Source organism: Oncorhynchus gorbuscha, linkage group LG14 (genome assembly GCF_021184085.1).
Source record: "Oncorhynchus gorbuscha isolate QuinsamMale2020 ecotype Even-year linkage group LG14, OgorEven_v1.0, whole genome shotgun sequence".
NCBI lineage: Eukaryota > Metazoa > Chordata > Actinopteri > Salmoniformes > Salmonidae > Oncorhynchus > Oncorhynchus gorbuscha.
In genome coordinates, this window is record NC_060186.1 from 33,596,211 (window position 1) to 33,620,613 (window position 24,403).

General features: G+C 41.6%; 1 protein-coding gene and 1 long non-coding RNA gene across 3 annotated transcripts in view; one reads left to right on the plus strand and one right to left on the minus strand.

Annotated features, from left to right (window-relative positions):
* Nucleotides 1-4,503: 4,503 nt before the first annotated feature.
* Nucleotides 4,504-7,801, minus strand: LOC123994818. 2 transcript variants are annotated; one of them, XR_006831727.1, is made up of 3 exons: nucleotides 7,566-7,801; nucleotides 7,003-7,061; nucleotides 4,504-5,916 (listed from the first exon to the last, which is right to left on the minus strand). It is a non-coding gene; the product is annotated as an uncharacterized LOC123994818 (long non-coding RNA). The 2 variants fall into 2 exon arrangements; XR_006831726.1 differs by lacking the exon at nucleotides 7,566-7,801 and adding an exon at nucleotides 7,153-7,197.
* col4a3 (collagen, type IV, alpha 3) overlaps nucleotides 7,424-24,403 on the plus strand; it is a 112,084-nt gene continuing 95,104 nt past the window's right edge. The window contains exon 1 of the mRNA XM_046297829.1: nucleotides 7,424-7,930. Coding sequence (XP_046153785.1) covers nucleotides 7,841-7,930 — 90 coding nt within the window. The 5' untranslated portion in view covers nucleotides 7,424-7,840. The remainder of the gene's footprint in view (nucleotides 7,931-24,403) is intronic.

Genomic DNA, 24,403 nt, shown 5'->3' on the forward strand with positions numbered 1-24,403 from the left:
CCTGCTGTGCTGCTGCTCAGAACAGTTTCAACTGTTATGCCTGTGATTATTATTATTTGACCATGCTGGTCATTTCTGAACATTTGAACATCTTGGCCATGTTCTGTTATAATCTCCCCACCTGGCACAGCCAGAAGAGGACTGGCCACCCCACATAGCCTGGTTCCTCTTTAGGTTTCTTCCTAGGTTTTGGCCTTTCTAGGGAGTTTTTCCTAGCCACCGTGCTTCTACACCTGCATTGCTTGCTGTTTGGGGTTTTAGGCTGGGTTTCTGTACAGCACTTTGAGATATCAGCTGATGTACAAAGGGCTATATAAATACATTTGATTTGATGTAGTGTTTGTGTTGGGGTGTCAGTGTGTGTGCATAGTCAGTGCAAAAAAGGGTCAATGCAGGTAGTCCGGGTAACCATTTGATTTAGCAGCCTTGTTTAGCAGTTATGGGTTTGGGGTAGAAGCTGTTCAGGGTCCTGTTGGTTCCAGACTGGTGGTCTGGTACCGCTTGCCATGCTGCAGAAGAGAGAACAGTTTATGGCTTGTGTGGCTGGAGTCTTTGAAAAAATGTTGGGCCTTGCTCTGACACCACTTCCTATAGAGGTCCTGGATGACAGGGAGCTCGGTCCCAGTGATGTCCATATCAAGTTCAGCTGAAGTTCATGCAAGTTCATGCAAATACATTTTAATAAATTCAATATTGTATCTTTATTGTGTAGGGAAGGGAGGGGGTGGGATGGTAGGGAAGACACAAATATATAAGCAAAATTGAAATTAGGCTTACACTGAAAATAAAAAAATGACCCAGCTGCTGGGTCAATCCCCCAACCCAATGTACTGTGTTTACATCACCACCCAACACACTGGGTTGTTTTAACCCAACAATATAGTTTAATTTACCCAGCAGCTGGATCAAGTGTTCAACACAAGGTGCTGGGTTAGAAGCACAACCCAACACAACTGGGTTGAATTAAGCCAATGCTGTGTTTGGCCAGTGCCATAAAACTAATTTGCATGGGAATATATGAGCTTTCCGCAAATTTGTGACAAATTGGCCAAAGGTTTTCCACAACTGTTTGCCAGTTGGGTAGCCTAGTGGCAGGGTAGCCTAGTGGTTAGAGCATTGGACTAGTAACCGAAAGGTTGTAAATTCAAATCCCCGAGCTGACAAGGTACACAATCTGTCGTTCTGCCCCTGAACAGGCAGTTAACCCACTGTTCCTAGGCCGTCATTGAAAATAAGAATTTGTTCTTAACTGACTTGCCTAGTAAAATAAAAGGTCAAATAAAAAAATAAAAAAAGTTAAAAGTTGGTAAGGGATGGCCTGCATCTGATGGTCAGTCTGAGGGGAGGGAGCAGCGGTGAGGCTGCCTCTCACCTGACTCATCGTCCCTCCTCTCTCCGCCCCTCCACTGAGAAAAGGGGACACAGTCTTCCAGCTGATTGTGAAACTTAAGTCGCAATGCATTATTTCTGCCTCATGCACCAATTCATGTTGCAATATTCCTCTATATTAAAAAAGACACAAGTCGCAAATAATAACATTGCAAGCTTATCGAAAAACTTTGTTATACTCATAAATTACAGCTGCAGTGCTGGTTGTAGCGTGAGTGGAAGTAGGAAAATACACATTTTATGGCTTAGAAAACTGTTGAACAAAGTGTTGACAGTGCTGAATAACAACTTAAACATGAGCTTACTCATAAAAACAGCATGAGGAAACTGTGCAGATAGTTATCTGAGCTATCTGATTGGCCAGCGGTAGGCCTATTGTTGCACTTGATTTGCTCTCTATGGCCTGCCGGGTAGGCTGAGTTTGTCGTGGAAATATTGGTCCAAATATTTATCAGATACCGGAACTCGTGATTTCAAATAGACTTTATTACAAAAGTAACAGGAGCCGAGCAATTCCATGGAACAACTGACCTCTCTAGTTTCAGCACTCTGCTTTTATACAGTTGTACCCTTACATAACACACATGGTCACTCCTCTTTTTGTAAATTATTAACACCCCTTGGCTTTTCGCCACTATTATCTTCCTGTCTCGCATCTGGCTTGTCCACACCCACTTCTGACTTATTCATGCTCGTTTTAGATTATATTGGTGGTGTCACCATAGTGCTAATACAAAATATAATACATGTATTACATATATATGTTCCCAAAATACGTGTTTGTCTAATATTATTTGATTAGTACATCTTATTACAGATACATGGCTTGTGGTGCCTGTATTACTTAACTAAGGTACACATTTCTGCTTACGTTCTGTTTGTACATGTCTAGTGATTAACTCCATGTTGATCCAGCCTTGTACACTCCCATGGATTCTGGTTACATTTGGTTTTTACATGTCTAATGGTTAACTCTATGTTGATCCAGCTCTGTACATTCACCTGGGCTCAGCCTTTATTCTGCTTACTCATGTCTACTAATTAACATCTTGCTCCTACCTGGCACGCAGGCGTCCCATCTAGAGCTCTGGAAATGCAAATGCGCTACGCTAAATACTAATAGTATTAGTTAAAACTCAAACGTTCATTAAAATACACATGCAGGGTATTGAATTAAAGCTACACTCATTGTGAATCCAGGCAACGAGTCAGATTTTTAAAATGCTTTTCGGCGAAAGCATGAGAAGCTATTATCTGATAGCATGTAACACCACAAAAGACCCGCAGGGGACGTAAACAAAATAATTAGCATATTTGGCGCTACACAAACCGCACAATAAAATATAAAACATTCATTACCTTTGACCATCTTCTTTGTTGGCACTCCTAGATGTCCCATAATCACTATTGGGTCTTTTTTTTTATTAAATCGGTCCATATATAGCCTAGATATTGTTCTACGTAGACTGTGTGATAAACGGAAAAAAATTGCGTTTCATAACGTAACGTCATTTTTTTTTAATTCAAAAAGTCGACGATAAACTTTCACAAAACACTTCGAAATAATTTTGTAATGCAACTTTAGGTATTAGTACACGTTAATAAGCGATAAAATTCATCAGGAGGCGATGTAAATTCTTTAGCTGTCCGTGTTGAAAACATGTCTGAAGAAAGCTCGACCAAAACATCAGGTCGGGAGACCGGAGGGAATTGGTTCCCTTGATTTGGTTAGACCAAGAATCAATTGCGAATCAAATGACAAGACTCTAGACAACAGTTGGAAGCTGTAGGCACTGAAACCTCGGTCTCATGTAATTCGGTTCACTTTGAACAATTCCTTGAAGTCGCGGATGGATATTTATTTCCATTTTCAATTATCAGGTTTTCCTGCGCTTTTCGATGAAACGCACGTTCTGTTATAGTCACAGCCGTGATTTAACCAGTTTTATAAACGTCTGAGTGTTTTCTATCCACACATACTAATCATATGCATATACTATATTCCTGGCCTGAGTAGCAGGGCGCTGAAATGTTGCGCAATTTTTAACAGAATGTTTGAAAAAGTAGACGGTCGACTTAACAGGTTAATCCTATGTTGATTCTGCTCACTACTTCTGGGAGAACAATCTAGGTACTGGAAAATCCCCATAGTACTGGACATAATCCAAGTTCTACCTTCCGAAACATGAAATAGTTACAAATGGGAACACTTTGCCTTCCCGGCACTAGGGCTGCTGAATCAAGTGCACCTAACGGCAACAGCGTGAAACGAATAAAACTAATAGGAATGCAAGGCTTTATCATTGGGTTTTTTACAGAAATGTTTGGAGATCGACTAGAAATGCCTTAGGGTATATGCTATAGAGCAGTGGCACCAACCGTTTCTGAGTCAAGATCACTTTCTGAGTCAAAATGCAAGCAGAGATCTACTGCTCAGATTTTCTTTAAACATGACTCAGTGGCCTCCCGAGTGGCACAGTGGTGGTCTAAGGCACTGCATCACAGTTGCTAGCTGTGCCACTAGAGATCCTGGTTTGAGAACAGGAGACCCATGCGACCGGGAGACCCATGGGGCAACGCAGAATTGGCCCAGCATTGTCTGGGTTAGGGAGGGTTTGTCCGGCAGGGATGTCTTTCTCCCATTGCTCTCTTGCAATCCGTTGGCGGGCTGGGCGCATACACACTGATACGGTTGCCAGGTGTACCGTGTGTCCTCCAACACATTGGTGTGGCTGGCTTCTGGGTTAAGTGGGCATTGTGTCAAGAAGCACTCTGGTTTGGTTGGCTTGTGTTTCGGGGGACGCATGGCTCTTGATCTTCGCCTCTCCCGAGTCTGTATGGGATTTGCAGCAATGAGACAAGACTGTACCTCCAATTGAGTACCACGAAATTGGTGTAAAAGCAAAAATATAACAAATTAAATATGAAATATACACATGACTTAAGCCTATGCAACATTAACCAAATAAAAACAGTTATGTAGCAATGAGGTTTGTGCAGTAGGCTAAAGGCCCACTGCATTTTCACTGCATATTGGCTATGCTAGAATTGTCCTGACAATGTTGTTCTTCTCAGACAATTTTTTTATTATATTTTAAATTACATTGGTAATAGATCATTTGTTGTATTACTTGTGAGAAACAGCTAAGTGAGCATCTGATGGTCAGTCTGAGGGGAGGGAGGCTTTATTGTTGTTTTTTTTTACGGAAATGTTTGGTGATTAACTAGGAATGGCTTGGAGATCAACCAGTCAATCACGATAGACCGGTTGGTGACCACTGCCCTAGGGTCTATGCTATAGAACAGTGGTCACCAACCTTTTCTGGGTCAAGATTACTTTCTGAGTCAAACGGCATGCCGAGATCTACTGCTCAGATTTTTCTAAACGTTACTTACAAATCGTAAGCCTATGCAACATTAACCAATTAAAATAGCATATTGTCTATGCTTGAACTGCACTGGCAATATTGTTCTTCTCAGACCATTTAGAAATGATATACCATTTAAACTATACGATCGTACTGGTAATAGATCATTTGTTGTATTACTTGTGAGGCACAGCTACTGTAAATGAGCATTATAATTTCATTGGAGATCGACCAGTTGATCGTGATCGACCAGTTGGTGACCACAAGTAATTGGAAATGTAATAAATATCATGGCCAGAACCTTTTTTGTTGTTGCTGGTACAAGGGAACTTTTTTATCCTAGAGTTGTGTGAATTGTGTGTGTGTGTGTGTGTGTGTGTGTGTGTGTGTGTGTGTGTGTGTGTGTGTGTGTGTGTGTGTGTGTGTGTGTGTGTGTGTGTGTGTGTGTGTGTGTGTGTGTGTGTGTGTGTGTGTGTGTGTGTGTGTGTGTGTGTGTGTGTGTGTGTGTGTGTGAGAGAGAGAGAGAGAAACGATGGGCTCTGACGAAATGGAGATGAATAGGCGTACAAACAAAATGATGTTTCCTACACCTAGCCCTCCAATAGACCCAGGGGAGCTTCCTCTATATTGCTATACCTGTCTGACTCCTTCAGATCTGCAAACACATAAAAGTGGAAGGTGCTAGTTGGGGGAAGGGGCAGAGGAGGGTGGTGAGGGGAAGACAGCTCCTAATAATGGCTGGAACTGAGTGAATGGAATGGTATCAAACACATGGTTTCCATATGTTTGATAATACCATTCAATTGATTCTGTTCCAGCCATTATTATGAGTCTGTCCTCCGATTTAAAGTGCCACCAGCCACCATGCTGGGAAGGGGCTATGGGTTGTTTTGGCCAAGGACGAGGAAAATGAGATTTGGAGAAGATGAAAGCTGGAGAAGATGAGAATGGAAGGAGATGAGAGAAAATGAGACAATGGGATCATCATAAGATGTGAGTTGGTAATCTGACCAGAGAGATTTTGGCCTAGGTGGTGCAGCAGGTAGAGACCATCATCTCTGCCACTTAGGGTGTGTCCTGCCTCCAGACATGCCCATGACCTCTGCCTTGCCTCTGATTGGTGTAACACCAACAATGTGACTCTGCCTCTCGACCTCTCCTGTGATATAAACAAACAATGATAAGAGACAAAATACTCTCAGATAGGAAGGCAGATAGAGTAAATTGATGCACAGTAAAAGTGTTGGGGTCAATTCCATTTAAATGTAGTCAATTCAGAAACCAAATGTATATTCATTCCTGAACTGAAAAATCAGTTCTCATTCCACAACAAGCTTGTTTATTGACAGGCAGCCTGAGATAAACCCTTTATCACTACAATGTTTGAATATTTTCAAACACGTAGAATGTATGCACACATGACTGTAAGTCGCTTTGGATAAAAGCGTCTGCTAAATGGCATATATTATTATTATTATTATTATCAAAATGAAAGCCAGGTCATTAGATCACGTGTTGAAGATTTCCCCCAAAAAACTGCTTGTGCCCCATTTTTTTCGAGGCTAAACCTCAAAACCTACAAACAATTATGATATGATGATGACAATGATGATGACGATGATATTGATGATCATCATCATTATGACCTCTTATTATTATTGCTGTTATACAGTAACTTGAGTAACTTGATCTATTCTGCATGTATACAACATTTGGCGAGCTCTCAATGGTGCACCACTGTAACTGTATTCACGATAAATCTAAGTATGCTTGTGTAAAGTATTGCGGGGACATTTTGCTGATTTTGTGATACATGCATACTGAATTACGTTGACAAAATAGGCCCCCAAGCCTTTCTCTGCGAATAGGCTAGTAGTCCAGATAAAATTAAAACTATAATAAATGAATTACCGAATCAAACATGTGTGTAGCCTAAATTACTCAAGTAAAAAAATAATTTGAAAGGCATGGTCTGAGTATGTTCCGGAAATATTCAAATTGGGTCAAATGTGTCTCGGCAATAATCATGCGAATTCAATTAAACTACAATATAACTGAGCGCGTCGTGAAGTTATGGCAGAGACAACGAATGAAACCGTAGCAAATTCCACCCATTAAATGTATATTAGGCCTAGGCACTATTGAGCAAATCTCACGCCATCATATCCTAGCTAGGGTGACAGAATCGTCCAAATCCAGTTTAATTGTAGGCAATAGGTGTTGCTATGCAATAAAACATGCTTACCCCAGTCTTAATCACTGTGTCAGACCCCGTTGCCCCAGTACTTTCGCTTGCACTTGTTCCTTAAATCGAAAAACATATCGTGGAAGAAAATAAAACAACAAACAGTTGAACCAATAAGTCTAAAACGTAACAGAAAAAATTAAAGCTCACCAACTGCTAGTAAGAATAGAGGCTATCACTTCGCCCCCGCACCTCATACCGTAACGAACTTAAAGAGCGCAACTACATTTGACAACACATTTAACAGGTTTATTTTTATATTATCAAATTGATTAATATAGCTACCTTAGAAAAACGTATATAATACTATATAAAACATAGCACTATTTATCATTATTCATTAAAAACTAAACATAAACTTCAAAGCGGTAGTCACAGTATTACGGTATTTAAGCCCGCAAGTAAACCTGTACACCGCTCATTCTTACACTTGACAGTACTCACTTTCACAACATAGACAATATTTTTTTTTCGACGCTTGTATGTCCCACTCGTTGTTATTATATTTCAGTGGTTCTACTTTTTAGCCTATGACTTGGGTGTATTAATTAGCCTTAACATACTTAGCTGTCGCAGGTGTGAATGGGGCTCAAAGGGTAAAGGCACTGTCTTGAGGGAGGTTATCTTTGCCACGCGCAGGATCTTCGGATAGTGAGTTACACCACCAACTATCAAAGTGCAGAAACCTGTCGCAGTGATAGCGAGCAGTAGGCTATTTCTTCTTATTTCTAAAAGCGAGTTATTCAGGGGGGCTGCTGCATCGATTTTACAGTTACAAAGATAACCAACTGAAACGGGGCTTACGCCAACGGTGTATGGAACTGCTGTAGGTAATGAAATGACATACTTTCTCACTTTTTCCCCACTGCTCCTGAGCGTCCTGTTGCTACTGCTCAGCGGCATCATCACGCCTGCATACACAGATGATGTAAGTATGAAAATACCACGCTGAATTAGGCTATAAGGGATCAGTTTAGAGTAAAGTCTGCTGCATATCGTGCATGTGTTATAACTGATTTGTATGGGAAATATTGTTCAACCATTGTTTATTGCGTACATTAATCTGAGTTGCTGAAAAAGCTGAGTTGACGTGTCATCCAAGCCGAAATTACTTCAAATGATGTGTCACCTGAATAGCCACCAATAGACGTATTATTGTTAGCCTAACTCATACAGGTAGTCTAGGTTTACTTTAGTGTAGCTGGAGCGTTATGTCGAGCTAAGATGGGTATAAAATGCATTGATGTCAGAGTTCAATTATGTTGATGTCATTTATTGTTTATTGCCTCTACAGGTCTAGGGCTCATGACGGGTGTATTGCAAAGCTTTAGGTTACTGGTAAAGATTGCATTTAGTTGTAGAGTGATGGCAATTTTAATATGGTAGAATGGAAATGGCTAAAAAGATTCAGCCAGCTCCAACAGAGGCGCTATCATCATCATTATCCCATCTATATGCACAGTCTGGAATCTGGGAATGGTAATTTCAATTATTGATAATCTCATGAGCAGCGCACACCTGTATTACTCTACACTTCCTACAAAAAGAATGCTCAATATGGGGCATTGAACAGTCTGCCTTGTGCAGACTGCCAGGTGGAAACAGAATCTATGGAACATATTTTCTGGTACTGTCCATCAGTTGCTTGCCTTTGGAGTCAGGTCCAGGAATGGTTGTTCAGGATTCAAACTGTATTGTTAGGGGATCTGAAAAAACACGATCAGTCAATGGGAAATGTCATTATACTCTTGGGTAAAGTATTTATTTTTAGGGCAATATCAGTAAAATCTTTACAAATAGGGATTTTTAGGACCCTTGTAAGACATCACAGTAAAATGGGATGTATTGCAAAAGGAAATGACAAATTGGCATTACACTGGGAAAGATGGGTTAATCTGTGGACATTGGAGGGTTGGAGTTAAGAATGAACAGTGGATTGGCTGCTGTGGGTGAAAATCCAGAAAATGAAGGAAGAAGAAGAAATTAGTAATATATGTATAAATATACAGTGCATTTGGAAAGTATTCAGATTGCGTTTTCACATTTTGTTACGTTACAGTCTTATTCTAAAATAGATTACATTGTTTTTTCTCTCCTCATCAATCGACACACAATACCCCATGATGACAAAGCGTTAACAGGGTTTTAGACATTTTTGCACATTTACATAAATATTCAGACCCTTTATTCATTACTTTGTTGAAGCACCTTTGGAAGCGATTAGAGCCTTGAGTCTTCTTGGGTATGACGCTACAAGCTTGGCACACCTGTATTTGGGGAGTTTCTCCCATTCTTCTCTGCAGATCCTCTCAAGCTGTGTCAGGTTGAATGGGGAGCGTCACTGCGCAGCTATTTTCTGGTCTCTCCAGAGATATTCGTCAGGTTCAAGTCGGGCTCTGGCTGGGCCACTCAAGGAGATTCAGAGACTTGTCCCGAAGACACTCCTGATTTGTCTTGGCTGTGTGCTTAGGGTCGTTGTCCTGTTGGAAGGTGAACCTTCACCCAAGTATGAGGTCCTGAGCACTCTGGAGCAGGTTTTCATCAAGGATCTTTCTGTATTTTGCTCCATTCATATTTCCCTTGATCCTGACTAGTCTTCCAGTCTCTGCCACTGAAAAACATTCCCACAGCCTGATGCTGCCACCACCATGCTTCACCGCAGGGATGGTGCCAGTCTTCCTCCAGACGTGACGCTTGGCATTCAGGCCAAAGAGTTCAATCTTGGTTTCATCAGACCAGATAATCTGGTTTCTCACGGTCAGAGTCCATTAGGTGCCTTTTGGCAAACTCCAAGCTGGCTGTCATGCCTATTACTGAGGAGTGGCTTCCATTTGGCCCTCTACCTTAAAGGTGTGATTGGTGGAGTGCTGCAGAGATGGTTGTCCTTCTGGAAGGTTCTCCCATCTCCACAGAGGAACTCTGGAGCACTGTCAGAGTGACCATTGGGTTTTTGGTCACCTCCCTGACCAATTCCCTTCTCCCTTCCCCGATTGCTCAGTTTGGCCGGGCGGCCAGCTATAGGGAGAGTCTTGGTGGTTCCAAACTTCTTCCATTTAAAAATGATGGAGGCCACTGTGTTCTTGGGGACCTTCAATCCTGGGAAATATTTTGGTACCCTTCCCCAGATCTGTGCCTCGACACAATCTTGTGTCGGAGCTCTATGGATAATTCCTTTGACCACATGGCTTGGTTTTTGCTCTGACATGCACTGTCAACTGTGAGACCTTATGCAGACAGGTGTGTGCCTTTCCAAATCATGTCCAATCAATTGAATGTACCACAGGTGGATTCCAATCAAGTTGTCAAAACATCTCAAAGATGATCAATGGAAGCAGGATGTACCTGACCTCAATTTTAAGTCTCATAGCCAAGGGTCTGAATACTTATGTAATAAGATATTTCTTAAATTTGCAAAAAAAAGTCTAAAAACATGTTTTTACTTTGTCATTATGGGGTATTGTGTGTAGGTAGATTCATGAGGAAAATAATTAGAAAAAGGCTTTAACGTAACAACATTTGGAAAAAGTGAAAGGGTCTGAATTCTTCCCGAATGCACTGTATCTGCAAGTTTGAAGCTGATCTTCCCCCCCTGAAAAATGAATAAACATTCCAATGAAGACCATTTGGTTTTCAGCTAATTTTATCATGACAAAATACTGTTAATGTTTTTAAATACCCAATATTATTTAATAACTATTAGTAGAGGGACAAACCATAACGGTTATAAGAATGTTTGGTGAAAATGTTCCAATAACATTTGTTTTGCACATTTAATGTGTTTTGTCCCAAAATATACAAATAAAAACAGAAATGTGGGCCTGATACATTCTTCTTCGCAGAGGCAACCATGCAACAGATTCTTAGTTTGATCCTATCAGTAGTTTTTGTGAGCCCAAGAATGCTTTGAACGTTTCATTTTATGCTGAGAAGACCAAGCATAAATGCCTTTTGATTGTCAATGGTTCCAGTCTTCCAGACATTATGACTCATCTATAGCTGAAATTAGTAGGTGGCTCAGTAGGATGGCGATTGCAATACCAAGTCCCACGGGTTTGGCCGGCGTAGACCGTCATTGTAAATAAGAATTTGTTTTTAACTTGCCTAGTTAAATAAAGGTTAAATATATATTTTTAAATGGGTTTAATTCCTGTTGGGGCGACCGGTATGAAGGATGTATGCATGCATATGTGACAATGGGATGTTATGGAGGCAGCAGGTATAAAGTAGAATGCTCAAATTAGAGTATGTGTTAATGTTGTCCTCAGTGTGTGTGTGTGTACATGTGTGCGTGTGTATGGTGAGAAGAGGGCCAGGCTGGTGTAAGGGTGGCTTGTGTTCACAGTGTAATAGTGTGGTAAGTTTGCAGTGAGAACAATTCCCCTTGTTGTGTGTATTTGTTTTACAGCGGCTGTTATCTGCAGTAGACATCTGATGCGGCACAGGCTCAGTCTTGTCACTGTGAATCTCAGATCACTCTGCATTTAGACAGTCAGTGTGCTGCGTGCTCCATAGCCTCACCTCTTGGGCATCATAGATTCCACATCACCTGTACTAGTCATGACTACACAGGTTCAGTATTGAGACTCTGGACTAGAAACTCATTACTGCCCCAGATACAATGTTCACCCCCTCTGTAGGACTAGTGCTCATCCACTAGGGAAGAGACCTATGAGCACCACTTAGTTGTACTAAGATTAGCTGCAGTCTTTAAAACTACTGTAGTTTATACACTGAACAAAAATATAAACACAATATATAAAGTGTTGGTCTCACTTTTCATGAGCTGAAATAAAAGATCCCAGAAATGTTCCATATGCACAAAAAGCATATTTCTCTCAAATTTTGTGCAGAAATGTGTTTACATCCCTGTTAGTGAGCATTTCTCTTTTGTTAAAATAATCCATGCATCTGATGGGTGTGGCATATCAAGAAGCTGACTAAACAGCATGATCATTACACAGGTGCGCCTTGTGCTGGGGACAACGCATGTGAAGTTTTGTCACACAACACAAAGCCACACATGTTTTGAATAAGCGTGCAATTGGCATGCTGACAGTAGTAATGTCCACCAGAGCTGTGGCCAGAGAAATTAATGTTCATTTCTCTACCATAAGCCGCCGCCGACGTCATTACAGAGAATTTGGTAGTTTGACCAACTGGCCTCACAACCGCAGGTCATGAGTATGGCGTTGTGTGGGTGAGTGGTTAGCTGATGTCAACGTTGTGAACAGACTACCCCATGGTGGTGGTGCGGTTCTGGTATGGTCAGGTAGAAGCTACGGACAACAAACAAAATGGCATTTTATCGATGGCAATTTGAATGCACAGAGACACAGTGACTAGATCCTGAGGTCCATTGTCGTGCCATTCATCCACTGCCATTACCTCATGTTTCAGCATAATAATGCACGGCCCCATGACGCAAGGATATATACACAATTCCTGGAAGCTGAAAATTACCCAGTTCTTCCATGGCCTCCATACTCACCAGACATGTCACCCATTGAGCATGTGTGGGATGCTCAGTATCGACGTGTACCGCAGTGTGTTCCAGTTCCCAACAATATCCAGCAACTTCACACAGCCAAATTCCACAGGCCACAATAAACAGCCTGATCAACTCTATGCAAAGGAGATGTGTCACGCTGCATGAGACACATGGTGGTCATGCCAGATACTGACTGGTTTTCTGATCCACACCCCTAACTTTTTTTAAGGCACAGTATCTGTGACCAACAAATGCATATCTGTATCATGTGAAATCCATAGATTAGGGCCTAATTAATTTATTTCAATTGACTGATTTCCTTATATGAAATGTAACTCAGTAAAATCTTTCAAATTGTTGCATGTAGAATTTATATATTTGTTCAGTATAATACAGAATAAGTTTGTCTTGATCCATCTTTATATTTAAACCCCATTGTAATGGGACACATAAATACATCAAATATATGTGGTGCTTTATCTTTTCAACTCATTTTGTATTGTGGCATATAGCCTCTACAAAACAGACGGCCTAAGGCATAGACTTAACGCAACAGAAGACAACTTTTGAAGTTCCAAAACATCTATGACCCTTGTTTAAGACTGCTTTCAGTAGCAGAAATGCAGGAAATATAGAAAACTATTGGAATGTGAAAGAGGAAATAGCGTTCTGCAGAAAGTTGTTCAAAATAACTATCTGCCTCTGGGCAAAAAGGTAAGATGGACAGAGAGAGGCAGAGAGACAGAATATATATAATATTTTCCAGGTGTGCGGAGTCACACAGTCTGATGTCACAGTCTAGTGACTAAGTCAATTCATATGGCCTTAACTTCTATGCTATACACTATGGACAACATTTTTGATAACACTTTATATGAAGGGGGTATACAAAGTATTCATACCACCCTTATGAAACCAGTCATGACACCTTCATGAACGCTGCAGTATCATTCACACAACATTCACAACACATTTATTCAACATCATTTATAACATGTCTTCAAAATAAATAAATACTTATTATAGTACAATAATTGTTTTATAAGACAAATCTTGAGTGAGCCAAATGGTGCCTGGTGATGCTGACTGGGTGGGCTCAAGTTCAGGTCTCCTGCGCACTACAACAGTGTGTTAGCCTGCGGACCTAAAAGCTAGGCATTCGTATGTGGAGCTAATACAAGTCTTCAGATCTCAGCTAATACCCTTAACATACAGATTTTACGTTATGTTGCAAGTTAAAAAAATATCAGGCAGTGTTTTTTAGAGCCCAATTCATACAGTCCCATTAGCTTATCAATACATAATGAAAGGTGTGAAAAATGATAAACTACTGTTTGTGTTTCCCTGGCTAAATTGATGAACTAATTTGGGCAATCAGTTGATTGACAGATCTTGGCCTACTGTGAGAATGATAACATTTCTTGCGGAGAGATGCTCGCACGCATTTTACAGTTAGGCTATGTATAACTTTGGGGCGGCAGGGTAGCCTAGTGGTTAGAGCATTGGACTAGTAACAGAAAGGTTGCAAGTTCAAATCCCCGAGCTGACAAGGTACAAAATCTGTCGTTCTGGCCCTGTGCAGGCAGTTAACCCACTGCTCCTAGGCCGTAATTGAAAATAAGAATTTGTTCTTAACTGACTTGCCTAGTTAAATAAATAAATAGAATAATAATAACTTTCAGAGGTGGATGCTGAAACTCTGTACTTAAGTAAAAGTAATAATACTTTAGTAGAGGTCGACCGTTTATGATTTTCCAATACCGATTATTGGAGGACCAAAAAAGCCGATGCCGATTTAAAAAAATGTATTTGTAATAATGACAATTACAACAATACTGAATTAACACTCATTTTAACTTAATATAATACATCAATAAAATCAATTTTGCCTCAAGTAGATAATAAAACCTGTTCAATTTGGTTTAAATAATGCAAAAACAAAGTGTTGTAGAAGAACGTAAAATTGCAATATGTGCTATGAAAGCTAACGTTTCAGTTCCTTGCTCAGAACATGAGAACATATGAAAGCTGGTGGTTCCTTTGAACATGAGTCTTCAATATTCCCAGGTACGAAGTTTTAGGTTGTAGTTATTATAGGACTATTTCCCTCTAGACCATTTGTATTTCATTAACCTTTGACTATTGGATGTTCTTATAGGCACCTTACTATTGCCAGTGTAACAGTATAGCTTCCGTCCCTCTCCTCGCTCCTCCCTGTGCTCGAACCAGCAACACAACGACAGCAGCCACCACATCGAAGCAGCGTTACCCATGCAGAACAAGGGAAACAACCACCCCAAGGCTCAGAGTGAGTGAAGTTTGAAACGCTATTAGCGCCATTTCACTTCGGTCACACCAGTTTGAAGTCATAAACAGCGCAATGCTTGACGCACAACGAATAGCTGCTGGCAAAAGGCACAAAAGTTCTGTTTGAATGAATGTTTACGCGCCTGCTTCTGCCTACCACCGCTCAGTCAGATACTTAGATACTTGTATGCTTGTATGCTCAGTCAGATTATATGCAACACAGGACACACTAGATAATATCTAGTAATATCACCAACCATGTGTAGTTAACTAGTGATTATGATTGATTGTTTTTTATAAGATAAGTTTAATGCTAGCTAGCAACTTACCTTGGCTTACTGCATTTGCGTAACAGGCAGTCTCCTTGTGGAGAGAGAGGCAGGTCGTTAATGTTGGTATAGTTAACTGTAAGGTTGCAAGATTGAATCCCCCGAGCTGACAAGGTGAAAATCTGCCTCTCTGCCCCTGAACGAGGCAGTTAACCCACCATTCCTAGGCCGTCATTGAAAATAAGAATGTTCTTTAACTGACTTGCCTAGTTAAATAAAGATTAAATAAAGGTGTAAAAAAAAAAAAAAAAAGATTTCCCAAAATTACCGATTTCGGATTGTTATGAAAACTTGAAATCGTCCCTAATTAATCGGCCATTCCGATTAGTCGGTCGACCTCTATTACTTAGATTGTAATTTACTCAAGTAAAATGTTATTTCTTAGGAAACTACTTAAGAGTAAAAAAGTATCCGGACAGTTAACGAATTAAGTACTATTTCTAAATTTTGTTTGTTAATTTTTTGACACCTTATGGTAAACTGTGACAGCAAACAAAAAGGACAATGACTTGGTGCAATTGATTTGATATACATTTATTAAAGCCTGCCAGCACCATCTTGCCGCCAGCACCAGAAGCCAACCAGCACCAGATGTCCCCCAGCACAGATATTCTCAATGAAGACTAACATCAGAGTCCGTAAGCTGTATTTATTATGGATCCCCATTTGCTGCCAAGGCAATAGTTGCTATTCCTGGGATCCAGCAAAATAAAGGCAGTTATACAATTTTAAAAACATTACAATACATTCATAACACATTTCACAACACACTAAGTGTGTGCCCTCAGGCCCCTACTCCCCTTCCACAACACAAAATCCATATGTACGTGTGTGTGTATAGTGCTTATGTTATTATGTGTTATCATGTGTTATTAAGGGGGACAGGTGGCCAAGTGGTTAGAGAATTGGGCGGCGCACAATTTGCCCAGTGTTGTCCGGGTTTGACCGGGGTAGGCCATCATTGTAAATAAGAATTTGTTCTTAACTGACTTGCCTAGTTAAATAAAGGTTAAATGTAAAAAAATAAATAACTTAAAAAGCACTGCTTGCATCAGTTACCCGATGTGGAATAGAGTTCCATGTAGTCTCCCATAGTTTGTTATGGATTTGGGGAGACAGCTCGGTGCATTCAACATGTCAATACCTCTCACAAATACAAGTAGTGATAAAGTAGTGTAGTGATAAAGTCAATCTCTTCTCCACTTTGAGATTGACATGTATATTTATTCGGCTCCCGAGTGGCGCAGCGGCACCTCAGTGGGGCACGGCATCTCATTGCTTGAGGTGTCACTCGATTCCAGGCTGTTTCATTGGCCGTGATTCTGAGACCCATAGGGCGTTGCACAATTGTGACTCACCACCTGGATTTTGTCTTAAGTGAAATTTTGTTTTTTACATTGGATGAAAGTAGTGACTCAGAGCTACAAAATTATATATCATACACTGCATTTGAGGAACAATGGGAAAGTAATTCTGCTTTGAAATTTGATCAACTTGTAAACTTACTTTTGAGAAAATGACCTTTGAATGTTTTGGTATCTAGTGAAGAGCTCCTCTTTGTATACACCCATTCAGCATCCTTCACACCCTCTTAAGCTTTAGCCCCAACCATCTCGTTTCGCTCTCGGAGCGCACACGTGATGCCCTGGCCAATGATTTGTTTACCTATGGATAACATGAAAACAGCCTAACTAGCTCTGCTGGCAACAATTTCATTCAACTTTTTTGCAGACGTTTACTGACACAGGCCAAATTCAACGGGTGTTGTACACACGTCACGTAACTTTAGCTAATGATCCAGCCAGCTAACGTTAGCTAGTTAAACAACAACGCTAACCAACCAGGTTCAAAGTTAGCTAGTTAACAGTACAGTTTAGCTTGAAATGAAACTTTCTGTCAAAATTAGAAATGTGTAATATCTGAAAATGTAGCTATCTATCTTACCTGTATACATGATCATGCATGATGGACGCGTCTCCTTGTAAGGAATGCCAAACCACGGTTGCCCTTAGTTTGAACATGTAATCCAGAGACAGGTGTTTTCTCCATCTCTTTGGCTATCGTACTCTAATTTCACTGATTTCAAACTTGATCCTCCAGAAAGTGGAGAGCAACACTTATGCAGCTCCACTACACAATATATATTTTTTAAAAGCCACGTTTTCTAGGGCTTAACCAACAAGGCTCGTAATTTAACAATTTTATTCATAAACTCAGCAAAAAAAGAAACGTCCCTTTTTTAGGAACCTATCTTTCAAAGATAATTCATAAAAAATCCAAGTAACTTCCCAGATCTTCATTGTAAAGGATTTTAAACACTGTTTCCCATGCTTGTTCAATGAACCAGGCACCCTCATTTGTTGACTTCTGTGATCGAAAAAGCCTTGGTTTCATGCATGTCAACATCAGAAGCCTCCTCCCTAAGTTTGTTTTACTCACTGCTGAAGCACACTCTGCTAACCCTGATGTCCTTGCCGTGTCTGAATCCTTGCTCAGGAAGGCCACCAAAAATTCTGAGATTTCCATACCCAACTATAACATTTTCCATCAAGATAGAACTGCCAAAGGGGGAGGAGTTGCAGTCTATACTGCAGAGATAGCCTGCAAAGTAATGTCATACTTTCCAGGTCCTTACCCAAACAGTTCGAACTACTAATTTAAAAAATTACTCTCTCCAGAAATAAGTCTCTCACTGTTGCCGCCTGCTACCGACCCCCCTCAGCTCCCAGCTGTGCCCTGGACACCATTTGTGAATTGATCGCCCCCCATCTAGCTTCAGAGTTCGTTCTGTTAGGTGACCTAAACTGGGATATGCTTAACACCCCGGCAGTCCTACAATTTAAGCTAGATGCCCTCAATCTCACACAAATCATAAAGGAACCCACCAGGTATAACCCTAAATCTGTAAACAAGGGCACCCTCATAGACGTCATCCTGACCAACTGGCCCTCCAAATACACCTCCGCTGTCTTCAACCAGGATCTCAGAGATCACTGCCTCGTTGCCTGTATCCGCTACGGAGCCGCGGTCAAACGGCCACCCCTCATCACTGTCAAACGCTCCCTAAAACACTTCTGTGATCAGGCCTTTCTATTCGACCTGGCCCGGGTATCCTGGAAGGACATTGACCTCATCCCGTCAGTTGAGGATGCCTGGTCATTCTTTAAAAGTAACTTCCTCACCATTTTAGATAAGCATGCTCCGTTCAAAAAAATGCAGAACTAAGAACAGATATAGCCCTTGGTTCACTCCAGACCTGACTGCCCTCGACCAGCACAAAAACATCCTGTGGCGGACTGCAATAGCATCGAATAGTCCCCGCGATATGCAACTGTTCAGGGAAGTCAGGAACCAATACACACAGTCAGTCAGGAAAGCTATGGCCAGCTTCTTCAGGCAGAAATGTGCATCCTGTAGCTCCAACTCCAAAAGGTTCTGGGACACTGTGAAGTCCATGGAGAACAAAAGCACCTCCTCCCAGCTGCCCACTGCACTGAGGCTAGGTAACATGGTCACCACCGATAAATCCATGATTATCGAAAACTTCAACAAGCACTTCTCAACGGCTGGCCATGCCTTCTGCCTGGCTACTCCAACCTCGGCCAACAGCTCCGCCACCCCCCCGCAGCTACTCGCCCAAGCCTCTCCAGGTCCTCCTTTACCCAAATCCAGATAGCAGATGTTCTGACAGAGCTGCAAAACCTGGACCCGTACAAATCAGCTGGGCTTGACAATCTGGACCCTCTATTTCTGAAACTATCCGCCGCCATTGTCGCAACCCCTATTACCAGCCTGTTCAACCTCTCTTTCATATCGTCTGAGATCCCCAAGGATTGGAAAGCTGCCGCAGTGATCCCCCTCTTCAAAGGGGGAGACACCCTGGACCCAAACTGTTACAGACCTATATCCATCCTGCCCTGCCTATCTAAGCTCTTCGAAAGCCAAGTCAACAAACAGGTCACTGACCATCTCGAATCCCACCATACCTTCTCCGCTGTGCAATCTGGTTTCTGAGCCGGTCACGGGTGCACCTCAGCCACGCTCAAGGTACTAAACGATATCATAACCACCATCAATAAAAGAAAGTACTGTGCAGCCGTCTTCATCGACCTTGCCAAGGCGTTCAACTCTGTCAATCACCATATTCTTATCGGCAGACTCAGTAGCCTCTGTTTTTCTGATGACTGCCGTGCCTGGTTCACCAACTACTTTGCAGAAAGAGTTCAGTGTGTCAAATCTGAGAGCATGCTGTCCGGTCCTCTGGCAGTCTCTATGGGGGTACCACAGGGTTCAATTCTCGGGCCGACTCTTTTCTCTGTATATATCAATGATGTTGCTCTTGCTGCGGGAGATTCCCTGATCCACCTCTACGCAGACGACACCATTCTATATACTTCTGGCCCGTCCTTGGACACTGTGCTAACTAACCTCCAAACGAGCTTCAGTGCCATACAACACTCCTTCCGTGACCTCCAACTGCTCTTAAACGTTAGTAAAACCAAATGCATGCTTTTCAACTGCTAGCTGCCTGCACCCGCACGCCTGACTAGCATCACCAACCTGGATGGTTCCGACCTAGAATATGTGGACATCTATAAGTACCTAGGTGTCTGGCTAGACTGTAAACTCTCCTTCCAGACTCATATCAAACATCTCCAATGGAAAATCAAATCTAGAGTCGGCTTTCTATTCCGCAACAAAGCCTCCTTCACTCACGCCGCCAAACTTACCCTAGTAAAACTGATTATCCTACCGATCCTCGACTTCGACGATGTCATCTACAAAATAGCTTCCAACACTCTACTCAGCAAACTGGATGCAGTTTATCACAGTGCCATCTGTTTTGTCACTAAAGCACCTTATACCACCCACCACTGTGACCTGTATGCTCTAGTCGGCTGGCCCTTGCTACATATTCGTCGCCAGATCCACTGGCTCCAGGTCATCTACAAGTCCATGCTAGGTAAAGCTCCGCCTTATCTCAGTTCACTGGTCACGATGGCAACACCCACCCGTGGCACGCGCTCCAGCAGGTGTATCTCACTGATCATCCCTAAAGCCAACATTTGGCCGACTTTCGTTCCAGTTCTCTGCTGCCTGTGACTGGAACGAATTGCAAAAATCGCTGAAGTTGGAGACTTTTATCTCCCTCACCAACTTCAAACATCTGCTATCTGAGCAGCTAACCAATCGCTGCAGCTGTACATAGTCTATCGGTAAATAGCCCTTCCATTTTTACCTACCTCATCCCCATACTGTTTTTATTTATTTACTTTTCTGCTCTTTTGCACACCAATATCTCTACCTGTACATGACCATCTGATCATTTATCACTCCAGTGTTAATCTGCAAAATTGTAATTATTCGCCTACCTCCTCATGCCTTTTGCACACAATCTATATAGACTCTCTTTTTTTCTACTGTGTTATTGACTTGTTAATTGTTTACTCCATGTGTAACTCTGTGTTGTCTGTTCACACTGCTATGCTTTAACTTGGCCAGGTCGCAGTTGCAAATGAGAACTTGTTCTCAACTAGCCTACCTGGTTAAATAAAGGTGAAAAAAAAAAAAAAAAACATAAACAATGAATGAACATGCACCTCTGGAAGGGTCGTTAAGACACTAATAGTTTACAGACGGTAGGAAATTAAGGTCACAGTTATAAAAAATGTAGGACAGTAAATAGGCCTTTCTACTGACTCTGAAAAACACCAAAGGAAAAATGCCCAGGGTCCCTGCTCATCTGCGTGAACGTGCCTTAGGCATGCTGCAAGGAGGCATGAGGTCTGCAGATGCAATGTCCGTACAGTGAGACACCTAAGACAGCGCCAGAGGGAGATGGGATGGACAGCTGATCATCCTTGCAGTGGCAGACCGCGTGTAACAACACCTGCACAGGATCTGTACATCCGAACATCAGACCTGCGGGACAGGTACAGGATGGCAACAACAACTGCCCGAGTTACACCAGCAACGCACAATCCCTCCATCAGTGCTCAGACTGTCTGCAATAGGCTGAGAGAGGCTGGACTGAGGGCTTGTAGGCCTGTTGTAAAGCAGGTCCTCACCAGACATCACCGGCAACAACGTCATCTATGGGCACAAACCCACCATCGCTGGACCAGACAGGACTGGCAAGAAGTGCTCTTCACTGACGATTCGTGGTTTTGTCTCACCAAAGGTGATGGTAGGATTTTCGTTTATCGTCGAAGGAATGAGCATTACACCACAGCCTGCACTTTGGAGCAGGATCGATTTGGAGGTGGAGGGTCCGTCATGGTCTGGGGCGGTGTGTCACAGCATCATCGGACTGAGCTTGTTGTTATTGCAGGCAATCTGAACGCTGTGCGTTACAGGGAAGACATCCTCCTCCCTCATGTGGTACCCTTCCTGCAGGCTCATCCTGACATGACCCTCCAGCATGACAATGCCACCAGCCATACTGTTTGTTCTGTGTATGATTTCCTGCAAGACAGGAATATCAGTGTTCTGCCATGGCCAGCGAAGAGCCCCGATCTCAATCCCAATGAACACGTCTGGGACCTGTTGGATCGGAGGGTGAGGGCTAGGGCCATTCCCCCAGAAATGTCTGGGAACTTTCAGGTGCGTTGGTGGAAGAGTGGGGTAACATCTCACAGCAAAAACTGGCAAATCTGGTGCTGTCCATGAGGAGGAGATGCACTTTAATGCATCTGGTGGCCACACCAGATACTGACTGTTACTTTTGACACATTATTCCATTTCCGTTAGTCACATGTCTGTGGAACTTGTTAAGTTTATGTCTCAGTTGTTGAATCTTGTTATGTTTATACAAATATTTACACATGTTAAGTTTGCTGAAAATAAATGCAGTTGACAATGAAATGGCCTTTCTTTTTTTGCTGAGTTCATTTACAGATGCCATACAAGTTTGTTACTAAGGCACATTTTGATGAAAATATATATTTTTATGTTCATGTGACTTGCAGCATACGCCTAGTTTCCAGAATTGGGTCACAATTGGCCCAAGGTCGTCTGGGTTAGTGGGGTAGGCCGTAATTGTAAATATAAATTTGTTCTTAACTGACTTGCCTAGTTAAATAAAAAGGTTTATTTAAAAATGGTAGGTTGACTGATAATCTAAAACCAGGTTGCATGCACTGGTTACCGTTTGAAACGTTTTCTTGAGTGGGCAGCTTGATGAAAGCCAGTCAATATTTAAACAACCCAGAAAATATACCTCTATGTTGATATCACATATATTATCAAGCATTTCACACGTTATCCAGATACTGACTGTTAGCACTTGGGGGTCAATAGCAGCTTCTCACAAGAATGGGTTTAGGTGAGGCAGACGAACCTGTAGCCATATTACTTCAACAGTATTTAACATGAGATCCTCTCTAATCTTTACAGGAATGTGGTTTGGAATAGAAACAGCAACACCTCCAACACTGGCAATTCTGTCTTTTCTGTAAATGCTATAACATTGTATTACTACCACTGTGTCATCAAAGGTATTGTCTAAGTGAGTTTCAAAGATATGAATATGAATTTCATTGGTTACTAGCATGTTATTCATTTCAAGAACCTTGTGTCTTAAGCTCCATTTGTAAACATGGGCTATTTAATTAAAGGGTTTTTCTCGGATGCTTGATTGTTTTCATTTCTTTACTGGGAAGTTTAGCAGAAGTAGATATTCTCATGCTATTTATGATTGTGCAGTGTGAGCTGCACACAATGGACTTCATACTAGGGCACGAAGTGTGCTAACAGCATAATTCTGGTTCATAGGCACTTGATTGTTGCGTACAATTGCTGTAGGATCAGCAGTTACATTGTGTCTACCAATGCCCCTGGTATAATATACATTTACTAAAGCATTATGAGTCAGCGACACAATGGTAGGGATTCATTTAGCTGGGCTTGGGTCATTGGTAAATGCTTGCCCCCTTTTGCAGCCTTATAATGCTGTGAAAGGATCCAGGAATCCAAATCATTTGGGTGGATCCCATCCTCCTTATAAAACATGTTTTGTTTCCAAAAGGAATCAAAATTGTCAACAAACGCTACACTCATTGAGCTTCAATAATCAAGTTGCCAGTTGTGAAGAGAAAGAATCCTGCTATAGCGTTCAATGCCACGATTCAGAGAGGGCACAGTTTCAATTACAGTCATTTAATGTTGACTTAACGATGCATAATGCAGAAATGGCTGGCATTTCCTGGTTGAAATAATTTGAATAGTTCGCCTAATTTCAGTTTGTGACAGAACAAGCAAGTGTAGTGTGGGGAGACAATATACCATCTAAACCTCTGTGAAATGTATTTTCCATAACCAATAATATTATATTTTCAGGTGTTTGAAGCTAGTGTACGAAACCAAAAGTAAAAAATGCAAAAACAAAACTTAAGCAAGGGAAGCATAGAAATGGTGCCCATAGAACAGATATACCACTTCTTAAAGTTTCCAGCAGCATACCACCCTGCATCTCACTGCTGGCTTGCTTTTGAAGCTAATCAGGGTTGGTCCTTGTCAGTCCCTGGATGGGAGACCAGATTTAGCTGGAAGTGGTGTTGGAGGGCCAGTAGAAGGCACCCTTTCCTCTGGTCTAAAAAAAATATCCCAATTCCCCAGGGCAGTGATTGGGGATGTTGCCCTGTGTAGGGTGTGGTCTTTCAGATGGGATGTTAAACAGGTATCCTGACTCTCTGTGGTCACTAAAGATCACATGACACTAATTGTAAGAGTAGGGGTGTTAACCCTGGCTTAAACATTTATTTTATTTTATTCCAGGTCTTCAGTTAACATTTTGTTTCTTTCGTCCCACCTGTCTCTCCTGTAACTTCTCCCAGGCGAACACCCAAACTAGCATGATACATGAAGCCTATGCTGTCATTTAGTCACTAGATGGGTTAAGAAAATTACCTATGTTTGAAACCTTAAACAACTCAACAAAACTCTACAACTGAAAAACACGATGGGGTCAGTTTTTTTAACTTGCATTGCTCAAAACAAATTTTTGTTGATATCTCTGCGAAACACAGAGAGTTTTGTTTTCAGATAGCTTTTCCTCCAAATTAGAAACATGCTGATTTCACTACTTCATTCTATCTTCTTTCTTATCTGAGAAAATTCGCAAGTTACTTTCGCCCTGTGTTACTTCTCTGCTCTCCTCTCCTCTAGGCATAGGCTATTTACTAAGCACTGTGAGAGAGGAGCAAAATAATCAACCTGTTAAGCTACATAACATGTTGGCAATTGTTCTGATAAGTTCTACTAGACAAGATGATCATGA